Source organism: Phodopus roborovskii, unplaced genomic scaffold (assembly GCF_943737965.1).
Source record: "Phodopus roborovskii unplaced genomic scaffold, PHOROB, whole genome shotgun sequence".
Classification (NCBI taxonomy): Eukaryota; Metazoa; Chordata; class Mammalia; order Rodentia; family Cricetidae; genus Phodopus; species Phodopus roborovskii.
In genome coordinates, this window is record NW_026126407.1 from 11,879,587 (window position 1) to 11,890,891 (window position 11,305).

Consider the following 11,305-nt stretch of genomic DNA (forward strand, 5'->3'; position numbering starts at 1 on the left):
ATTTTTTTTTTCAAGACAGGGTTTCTCTGTGTGGCTTTGTAGACCAGGCTGGCCTCAAACTCTCAGAGATCTGCCTGCCTCTGCCTCCTGAGTGCTGGGATTAAAGGTGTGCGCCACCACCTGGCTTTTATTTTTATTACAATATTTTTACTTATTGATCCCTTCTCCCTCCCTTCTACCCCCCCACTCCACAGGGAGGGCACCACCAGCTTTTATTTATTTATTTATTTTGGTTTTTCGAGATAGGGTTTCTCTGTATTGCTTTGGAGGTTATCCTGGAACTGGCTCTGTAGACCAGACTGGCTTCGACTCAGAAATCAGCCTGCTTCTGCCTCCAGAGTGCTGGGACTAAAGGCGTGCGCCACCAACGCCCCACCACCAGCTTTTAATAGAATATTTTATTTATTCTTTGAGAATCTCTTCCACATATACAATGTGTTTTGATAATATTTATTCATACTTTTCTCCTCCAGCTTTGTTTTTTTGTTTGTTTGTTTTGTTTTTCGAGACAGGGTTTCTCTGTGGCTTTGGAACCTGTCCTGGAACTTGCTATTGTAGACCAGGCTGGTCTCAAACTCACAGAGATCTGTCTGCCTCTGCCTCCCGAGTACATTGGCTTTGTTTTTGAGTCGAGATTTCTCTATATAGCCCAGGTTGGCCTCAAACGTTATCAGGATGAATTTTTTTCTGAGTTAGGGTCTAGTTGTATTGTCCTGACTGACCTTGAATTCCTGACCTCAATAATCCTTTTACCCCAGTTTCCCAATAGCAGAATCCAGATGTTGTCACCATGCCTGGTATGTTTACTGAATTTAATCATGTCATTCCATAGTTTAAAATGCTAGAATTACTTCCATGAACTTGGATTAAATTTGAAATTACAATCGGACATAGTCATACACACCTGTAGTTTCAGCATTCAGAAGGCAAAGGAAGGAGGAGCATGGATTCAAGGGCAACCTGGAGCTGAATATGATGGTGAACAACTGCCATCCCGGTATTCGGGAGTAGAAGCAGGACACCACCACCACAACAAGTCATAGTCGCTTTTTGGTTTTGTTTGTTTTTTGGAGACAGGGTAGACCAGGCTGGCCTCACAGAGACCCGCCTGTCTCTGTCTCTGCTGGGATTAAAGGGGTTCGGTGTGGCGAGTTTCCTGGGAAGAGAACCATCCCCTGCAAGTGGGCTGTGGTGGTGGTGTTTCTGCCACAGAAAGAAGGGTCAGGCAAATGTTTGGGTCAAGCAAATGTGGAGGACCCGAGAAAAAGGGCATCCTGTGGGAGGTGGCTTCTATCCCTCCCTGTGTTTCTAGTTTCTTGGCTCTTGGCGTCTGGCGCTTTTCTTTATTCCTCTCACATTCTGTCCTCCGCTCCGGAGGCTTTCGAAGTAACTCTATATCTTAGTCTCCTTTTAAATTCCCTGCCGCGTGTCCCCACTTTTGAGTATGTATCAGCTTGTCTTTCGGTTTGAGCCTCTCTGGGGGTGATCTTTTCCTCTCTTCCACCCAGATACACCCTCTTTCCTCTTGTCCATTACAATACCTGGGGTCGGGAGTAGGGAAGAACCCTCTAGGACCAAAGGACGCAGTAGGGGGCGGGTCCAATCCCTCTATATTTACATATGTATGAGGTCTCCCGGGCTAGCATCGAAGAGGCGGGGTTCCTGGGGAGTGGGTGGGAAGGGGGCGGACACCCTCAGAATCACAGAGTATAAAAACCGTGCGCAGGGACCGCGCTCCCCGCACTGCTGAGGAGCGGAGCCTCCGCTTGGGGGTACCCCGTTTTTTGCCTATTTTCCAAACTACCCGTCCCCGCCTCAGCTTCCACTGGCTGGGCCAACTGTGGTGTGGTTGTCGCCGTTTGTCGGAGGAGCCTTAATCGGCCACCTGCCGCGTTCCACAGCCTCTTTGCATCTCGGATTTCGGGGCGGTTCCCTCCCCCATCTTTCCCTGCTTCTTTGCACCCCGTTTTTGTGCGTTTCGTTCGGGTTTTGTAGCCGTCTGTTTTTCGCACCCCTTTTTGTTTTGCTTTTAGGCGGTGTGCGAGGTTAAGCTGCCTTGGCACCCCTTCCCCTGGTTATCTTTCCCTATTTTGACAGCCCCCCTTTCTATCGCAGTCGGGGGGGCCTAGCCTCGGCGCACCTCCGCTAGGCTGCCATCAGACCACAGCGAGTGGCTGTGCACCCCGGAATTTGCAGCAGCTGCATATCTGAGTGGAGTCTGCCTCGCCTGGCTCCCCGCGCGTTTCGGTGCGTAGAGGGCTTCAGCGCGCGACGTCCCCGCTTCTCCGCAGCCCCCCGCAGCGCGCCGGGACTCGCCCCGTGCCGCCAAGATGGTCATCCAGAAAGAGAAGAAGAGCTGCGGGCAGGTGGTTGAGGAGTGGAAGGAGTTCGTGTGGAACCCGCGGACGCACCAGTTCATGGGGCGCACCGGGACCAGCTGGGGTACGCGGGGCTGGCGCGGGAAAGGTGGTGGCTGGCTGCCCGGAGACGCCTTTGGGGCACAGGGTCCCGCGGGCGTCGCCCCAGCTCCCCTGCCGGGTCCCTGGCGTCCAGCCCCCACTGCCCGGCTTTGGACCGGGAGGGGCCCGAATCAGCGGTCTAATCTCTCTGGCTGGCCGCTGCGGAGGCGGAGAAAGTAGGTCACTGCCGCCTGCCCGCCCCCCGCGGAGCCCCCTCGGGCGGGGGGTCGCGGGTTCTGCGCGCGTGTCCGTGCAGCGGCGCTCCCGCTCCGGCTCAGGCTCTGCTGGCTGCACACGGTCTTCACCCCCCTCCCCGAAGAGTGCCCTAACTCTCCCTTTGGCTTTCACTAGCTAGCCAACCTCGTCTATTTTTAGCTCTCACCCACCCCCTTGGACCCTGGGAACATTCATGAGGGGGCGGATCTGGCAAGGGGGTCTTGGAGGGGGGGGGCGTTCGTAACGGCGGCGGAAGTTGTTTGTCCATATTCCACCATTGGGCGTTTGGAGCCTTCTGTGGCGGTTTTGTGGGTCGGGGGCTGCCAAGAGAGATGACACTTTTTCAGGCTAGATGTTTTCACATGTTAGAGGCGGAAGGAGAAATGGTCACTGTGCTGAGATGGATACACCCTCAGACTGGGTGTTTCCATTGCCTTGGAGGAACCTAGGGGCGTGCAAGGACTTTTATGTAGCCATGGTCTGCTGATTGAGCACAGGTGAGGTGAGGGTGACATGCTAGCAAAAGACGCTGCCAAGGTGGAGAAGTAAAGCACAAGGGATCCTGTGTGACATAATTTACAATGTATCCACATTGATTGGCCACAATTTCATCAGACCACCCACCTAGGACTTAGGGAACCATGAAAGGAGATCAATGCAGCCCCTTTCCTCAAGAAACCAGAGACCCTCTGGGATGTGAAGGATCAATGAATGACTGCTTGGGACAGTCAGAAGGCTCCACAGAGGAACTGTGTCTTCTTAGACAGAAACACTGACAGACAGCTCAGGGTGGTTGGAACAGCATGTCCTCCTCACGCGAGGCCGAGGAGAGGAGTCATGAGATAAGATGTCCAGGCAAGGTTTCTAGCCCAGTCTGTCTTCTCCTTGACTCTGACCAGAAGCTCCATGTCTTCGTAGCTGGGCTGCTGTTTGCCCCTCATTTCAGAGCTGCTTCCAAAAGTTTGGCTTCCCACAAGGTGTGTGTGCGTGCGTGTGTGTGTGTGTGCGCGCGCGTGTGTGTGTGTGTGTGTGTGTGTGTGAGAGAGAGAGAGAGAGAGGGAGACAGAGAGAGCGAGAGAGCAGAGATACTGAGAGAGACAGAGTGAAAGAGCAGAGAGAGAGAGACTGAGAGAGCAGAGAGAGAGAGATAGATAGATCTTGCTATTTCAGCCCTAGGAGGTAGTAAGTAAGAATTTGGCTGAGAATAGTGGCCTGGCCAGCTCACAGTCCTTGTGCTGGCATGTCTCTAAGCATGAGTTCCAATGCAGCGGGGACAGTTGTGCCTTTTAAGGACCATGCACAGGTTGAGAGGTTGGGAATGTAATCAGGCAGAACGACAGTGGCTTATTCTTGGAATTGTCACAATAGCTACAGTTTAAGTCTCTTGTGGCCTCCAAAAGGTCAGACTTCACTGTGCCCCAGGAGGAGGCTGGGAGTCCGGGCTGGAGCTGGGCTCTGCCTGTTCCCAGCTTGTTTCCTTTGGCTCCCAGGAGAAGGCCCTAAGATATCCTGTAGCTCCTTGGCCATCCCAGTGCACAGCTTGAGAGGAAAGAAAGATGAGCGGGATGGTGGGCTAGGTGAGGGTATAAAGGAGGTGTGGAAGCTGCTGACTCTAGTCCCTCCTCCCCAGCCTTCATCCTCCTCTTCTACCTCGTCTTCTATGGCTTCCTCACTGCCATGTTCACACTCACCATGTGGGTGATGCTGCAGACTGTCTCTGACCATACTCCCAAGTACCAGGATCGACTGGCCACACCAGGTGAGTGAAGAGGGCCCTTTCCAGCCACTCTTAACTATTGTGTCTTCAAGCCCTCACAAGGAACTTAGTTCTTTCCAGGAGTTTGACAGGAAGTTCTTGAACTTGGCTGGCCTGCCCGCCTGCCTGCCTGCCTGCTTTCCTTCCTTCCTTCCTTTCCTTCCTTCCCTCCCTCCCTCCCTGCCTCCCTCCCTCCTTCCTTCTCATGCCCAGCAGCTGTGAATTATGTGACCTGGGGAAATGGCAAATGCCACAGGAGATTGCTATCCCAGGAAGGCAACCTCAGGTCTTTACCCTGTCCCTTTCCCTGGTGTTCGTCACATCTGTTCCTTTCCTTGATGTGTTTCTCTTCTTATATGACCCCAACCTTTACTCACGTTGGCTGCAGGCTTGATGATTCGCCCCAAGACTGAGAACCTTGATGTCATTGTCAACATCAGTGACACTGAAAGCTGGGATCAGCATGTTCAGAAGCTCAACAAGTTCTTAGAGCGTGAGTGCGGGGCTAGTCCGGGACCTTGAGGGGGAACTGGGGACCTGCCACGTGGAACATCAGGCCTCTGACTCTTTCTCCCTCCCACCTCCTAGCTTACAACGACTCCATCCAAGCCCAAAAGAACGATGTCTGCCGCCCTGGTCGATATTATGAGCAACCAGATAATGGGGTCCTCAACTATCCAAAACGAGCCTGCCAATTCAACCGGACACAGCTGGGCAATTGCTCTGGCATTGGGGACCCTACCCACTATGGTTACAGCACTGGGCAGCCCTGTGTCTTCATCAAAATGAACCGGGTACCCATGACCTTGGTCCCTAGGGAGAAGGAGGGAGCTGGGGCCACCACCCATTAACTAATGTGTCCTTTCATTGGGGTTAATGGGTATTAAGGAGATGTTTGGTTGTTTGTACTGAGTAAGAGGTGGGGCTAGTGAAAGCTAAGTCCAGGAGCTGGAAGGCCAAATGCCAAGATGCAGCAACTTCTAACTCCACCCTCTTTTCTTTCTCCAGGTCATCAACTTCTATGCAGGGGCAAATCAGAGTATGAACGTTACCTGTGTTGGGAAGGTGAGTGTGTGGGACCTCCTTACCTGCTCACCTGTTTGTACCTATGGTTTCTGAGTGCTTCACCCATATCTCCCTATCTGTTTTGCTTTCAGAGGCCCCAACACTATAGGGACAAGGGGGTAAGAGCAGGCGCTGTACAGCTGTAGTTCTAAGGGGCTCTTAGTCCTGTTGCTTCTCTGTAGGACACAGAAGCCTGCTCTCCTGGAGACAGACCCACCCCCTCCTGCACCAAAGCCCTGGCCTCTGGCTCCTTCCCGTTCTACCTTTTTTTCCTCAGGGGTCTGTGTTTCTTCCACTCTCCCTTCCATCTTGCCTTGTTTCCCGGTTCCCTGTAGATGTCGGATAGCTGCTGGTCAGTTAGCACCATTTGCTACAACTAAGTTGTCGTTGGAACCCTGCACCCGACTCCATCTCTCTAGAAATCTGCTGCCCTCCCCCCACATTACCCTCCTCCTTCTTCCTACTGAGTCCTTACTGTTTATCTGTTCTTTCTTGGCTCTGCTCCAGAGACCGATTCCCAAGGATGGGGTAAGAACTTGGGGTTGATAGTGGCGTGGAAGGCTGCCACTGTGTTGCTAGCACCCTTAGGAAATCTAATCTGATGGAAGACAGGCTACCCTCTTTCTGTAGACATGCAGATAAGAACATGTGTGCACGGACACACAACACCCCTCCCCCCTACAGAGCAGATGCACAGCTCAAGGAAAACAAATTTGAGAGGAATAATTTGGGGTGAAGGATGTGCGAGGGAAACCTGGGCTCTCAGGTGCCTGCTGTCCCTAACATCCTCTCTCCTAAACCTTCCTGCACCCCCCACAGAGAGATGAAGATGCTGAGAATCTTGGCCACTTCGTCATGTTCCCTGCCAATGGCAACATTGACCTCATGTACTTTCCCTACTATGGCAAAAAGTTCCATGTAAGTCCCAAGGAAGGCCTTTGATGGTGGCTCCTGAAGGGCAAAACGGGGATCTTGGGGAAGAGGCCACAGCACCAGGGGCTGAATTCTTTGTCTTCTCTGGCCTAGGTGAACTATACACAGCCCTTGGTGGCTGTGAAGTTCCTGAATGTGACCCCCAACGTGGAGGTGAATGTAGAATGCCGCATTAACGCTGCCAATATCGCCACAGATGATGAGCGGGACAAGTTTGCTGGCCGCGTGGCCTTCAAACTTCGAATCAACAAAACCTGAGGCTCCCCCTCCCCCCACTTTCCCGTGGATGCTTCTGGAATGTCCTTGACCCTGCCTGATCCCTCCCTCACCCCCCCAAAGGTATTTTTTATAACAGAGCTATGACTTGTCTGAGCCTCAACTTCTCAACCTAGCCTGATGTCTACACAATTTCCAACATCTTCCAACCTTAGCTTAGCCAGAGATAGAGACAGCTCTTGTTTCTTCTATTTCTACTCCCATCCACTGAGATCTATAGATATGGCCATGAACCCAGCCACCTATATACTCATCCCCCCACCTCAACCTAGCCCTGGCCATGGTCAGTCCTTTGCTTCCCAGAGATGAATGTGGTCCTCGACCCTTTACAAAGCTCTAGAGCGGCATTCCTTTTATCACTTCACACACTTCTGTCACTATAGCCAGTATCTTGGTGGCTTTGACTTCTGGTTCTTCCAACTGGTCTGTCCTCTCCTCTCCCCCATCCCTATCCCCTTGGAAAAGCAGTCATTTGTAACTGAGTACAAGTTGGTTCTGTGGCCTTTTCCTTCCTTCCTTCGTGGTACATCCTCTTTCTCCCCGAATTGTGAGTCCATGTTCTGGGAAAGGAGGACTGGAAGAGTCTTTAATTCTTTTAGAGAATTCTCTAGTAGGCCTAGACTCTAGCTTCTTCCTGGTCCCCCCTGTCATCCAAACAGCTCCGACACAGTCGGTCTTGACCTGGGCTCAATATCCACTTTGTTTTTTAACTGTTGACTCCCTTCCCCCACTGGCCTTCCCAGAATATCTTTCAAGTTCTACTTCCCAGGGAGCTCTGGGGGAGGGGCCACTATCTTGGCTCTCTCCCCAGTGGCCACCTTGGAAACGTCAGCTGGCTGGGGGGACTCCCTGAGCCCAGATCTGCCCACCCCCATGCTCTCTCCGGCTTCTCCTTGTGAGTTACTAACTGATCACTAACTCCTTTCCTTTCTGCATGCCAGCCTGAAAGTTTCAGATACCCGCCTCCAGCTCAGCTCCAAATTTCTTGGCTCCATCTCTTTCAGACTCTTTTGCCTTTAAAAAACAAACAAACAAACAACCCCTGTAAGGCCCCTAGAATGTTAAATAAGGGTCTCTGTTCTGAATTTTCTTCAGTTGTAGAGGCATTTTCCTCTGGCTTCTCTGCTTGTCTTTATCCTTCCTAACCTCCCACTTCTTCCTTAACACTGAGGCCCCACAGGCAAACGGACCCTTCCCTTCTTCCTCCCACTGGATCTGTGTCTTCCTCCATTGCGTGCCCGGGTTTCCTGCTCCTTCATCTTCCCAGTCCTCCTTGCAGTTATTTAATGCCTGTGTCAGATCTACTGTAAAAAGAGGATAAAGTACAATAAAGCGAGAGTGATTATATATATAAATATATATCATACACAGAGCCCTGTGTGTGCTTGTCCTTTTCTGAGAATTTGGAGTAATCCTGGGAAATGACTGGAGGATGGATTTAGGTGATACTGGGGTTACCTAAGCCTTGACTTCCATTTTGACTTTTGCTTTCCAGCAGCTAAGCGTTGATTGCCTTCTTCATTGCCATTAAATTAACGAACACTGTTGAGATATATAAAGTGCCTCTGTGTGGATTTTAGGCACCATGAGTATGAGTACACACTTATGAATAGGGCAGGGCCCTTGGCCCCAGTTAAATAGACACATTAGAAGAACATGAGAAATTGTCATACAAGATAGACCTGAGCCTCAAGGAAGGAAAGTGAGCCGGTGACCAATCTAGAGTGGTCTCTTGTCAGGGGCTCCAGAGGGAAGTTCTCTTAAAGGACACATCACCCGAACTGGGACTTCAACAGACAAAAAAATTCATAAATGATTTGAGACAGGTCTGATGACTAATGAGGCCCACTCCAAAATATGGAAACTAGAAACTGTAGGATTCTACATTTTGCCTTTTATATTTGAAATTTATGGCAATTTTCCTGCTTTGGCCTTCCTAGTGCTGGTATGCATTACCCTATCAAGCTGGGATCCCAATTTTGTGTGAAAATACACAGAAACACACACACACACACACACACAAACCAAAAGAGATGGGTTGATACATACATTTGTTGTACTATATAGGGGAGTGAATGTATTGATAGCTAATAATAATAATTTTCCTCTTAGGGCATGGATTTTATGACATTCATGGTCATGCATGTGTACAAGTTTTTTTTTCTAAGCAAATTCTAAGCATAAATAGGCTGGCCTTGAACTTCTGGTCCTCTTACCTATACTTCCTGAATACTGGGATTGCAAATGTGTGCCAGCTCCTAAACTCAATTTTCATTTAAAAAAATTTAAATTATGAGCCGGACAGTGGTACCACTTGCCTTTAATTCCAGCATTAGGGAGGTAGGCAGGTGGATCTCTATGAGTTTAAGGCCAGCCTGGTCTACAGAGCTAGTTGCAGATTAGCTATGGCTTTTACACAGAGAAACCCTGTCTTGAAAAAAACAAGGAAAAAAATTTACATTATCCATTTGCATGTGTGTCTGAGTGTGGGTCTGTGCACATGGGTGAAATGCCTGAATGCCTGAGGATGCCAGAGGCTTTGGGTTCCCTGGAGCTGGAGTTACAGGCAGTTGTGAAGCATCTGACATTGGGTACAGGGAACCCAGCATAGGGTCTCTGTAAGAACAGTATTCACTCTTAACCCCCAAGCTATCTCTCCAGAATGGTTCCTGATATTTGACAAGAGCAAACAGAATTCCCTATCCCTGTTACTTTTTCAATTTTCAGTGTTGGGAACTGAACCCAAGACCTTTTACATGATAATATACTATACTATAGAGCTATGTGCCCAACCCTAACTCTTTGTTTTAAACCACTATTGGCTGTGCCTGGGTACCTAACTTGCCTATAAATTTGTGCTAATTTTGCCTGAAGTGCAGCTCTGTGGTAGAGACTAGCATGTGTGACCCCCACCCCCGTCCCTGCCCCTAGTTCAACTCTAGTGCCCACTACTTCTCCCATCCGGAAGCAGGAGTCTGGGGATGTAGCTCATCCCTAGAGTGCTTGTCTAGTGTACACGAGGCTCCCTGCCGTTAATTTCCACTATATGTTACTGGTAGTACTCCTGAGCACACCTTTTATCCTGGTACCCCAGAGCCAGGTAAATCTCTGTTAGTTCAACACCAGCCTGGTCTACAGAGTGAGTTCCAGGACAGTCATGGCTACACAGAGAAACCTTGTCTTGAAAAACCAAGACCAAAACCAACAAAACAAACAAAACAAAAACCTTGGTAGTACTCAAAGTGGTGAAGGCAAGCCTACTATACTAGAATGACTGGAGGTTCTAAGTCATCATCCCCTTCAATGGGAACTTGAAATCAGCCTGGGGAGCTGGAGAGATGGCTCAGTGGTTAACAGCACTGACAGCTCTTCCAGAGGTCCCTGGTTCAATTCCCAGCACCTACATGGCAGCTCACAACTATCTGTAACTCCATGATCTGACAGCCTCACACAGACATACATGCAGGCAAAACACCAATACACATAAAATAAATAAATTACCAAAGAATAAACATAAAAAAATCAGTCTGAGCTACAGACTCTTCCTCCCTAAAAAAGTAAAAGCCTCCCACCTCCCACCCCCCCTTTTTGAAATAACGATGCAGTAGTCTGGGCTAGCCTTCAACTTGCTTCCATTTTCCTGTGTTAGTCTCCCAGGTACTGGGATGACAGGTATGGGCTTTCTTTATTTGAGAATCAATTTCAATTTCAATCTCTACGATTTACTTTTACTTTATGTGTATAAGTGTTTTGTATGTACATCTGTGCACCACATTCATCCCTGGGGCTCAAGGAGGCCAGACAAGGGCATTGGATTGCCTGGAACTGGAGTTACAGATGTTTGGAGCCAGCATGTGGTGCTGGGAATGAACCCTCCAGTCCTCTGGAAGAGAAGTCAATGCTTTTCACGGCGATGTCATCATCTCCCTGGCCTCTTTTTGGTCTTTTCCAACACATTAAAACCAAAGTTAGTGGACAGCCCTGAATGGTCTTTTTATTTTTATTTTTTGTTTTTCGTGACAGAGACAGGATTTCTCTGTATAACAGTTTTGGCTGTCCTGGAACTTACTCTGTAGACCAGGCTGGCCTTGAACTCAAGAGATCTGCCTGCCTCTGCCTCCAGAGTGCTGGGATTAAAGGTGTTCGCCACCACTGCCCAACTGAAAATGGTCTTAACACTACCTGCTTATTGTATTGATCTGCTGGTCACGCAGCTCAGTAGCACAGTGCTTGTGTAGTAGTGCAAGGCCCTCATTTCAACCTTCAGTTTAAAGAACAAATCAACCTATTGGCATTCCATTATCATGCTTTTACTGCTCTAATTAAAAAAATATTTTTAAGGAAAGACAGTTGCAATGTAATCAAATGCTTTCAGCACCTGTTGATATGATCATATAATTTTTTCCTTTGTTACTATTATGAATTATGTTGACAGATTTTATGCTACTAAAGGAACCCTGACTCTGGACTGGCTAGAGCATAGTATATCTCAAATTCAGCAATGGATTCTGATAGTATTTGGGTCATTTGCACCGATACTTATAACTTACCTTGTTCTTAGCTTTTTAGTATTTTAAAAGTTTGGGCATGCTGGGTACCT

The 11,305-nt window shown here is 49.2% G+C and overlaps 1 protein-coding gene across 1 annotated transcript; it reads left to right on the forward strand.

Annotated features, from left to right (window-relative positions):
- The first annotated feature begins 1,756 nt into the window (after positions 1-1,756).
- Atp1b2 (ATPase Na+/K+ transporting subunit beta 2) lies at positions 1,757-8,077 on the forward strand. Its single transcript, XM_051180255.1, has 7 exons — positions 1,757-2,442; positions 4,306-4,434; positions 4,820-4,924; positions 5,020-5,225; positions 5,440-5,496; positions 6,316-6,414; positions 6,523-8,077. Exons 1-7 carry the CDS (start codon positions 2,331-2,333, stop codon positions 6,685-6,687), a joined length of 873 nt encoding a protein of 290 aa, XP_051036212.1. The 5' UTR covers positions 1,757-2,330; the 3' UTR covers positions 6,688-8,077.
- Positions 8,078-11,305: the final 3,228 nt, after the last annotated feature.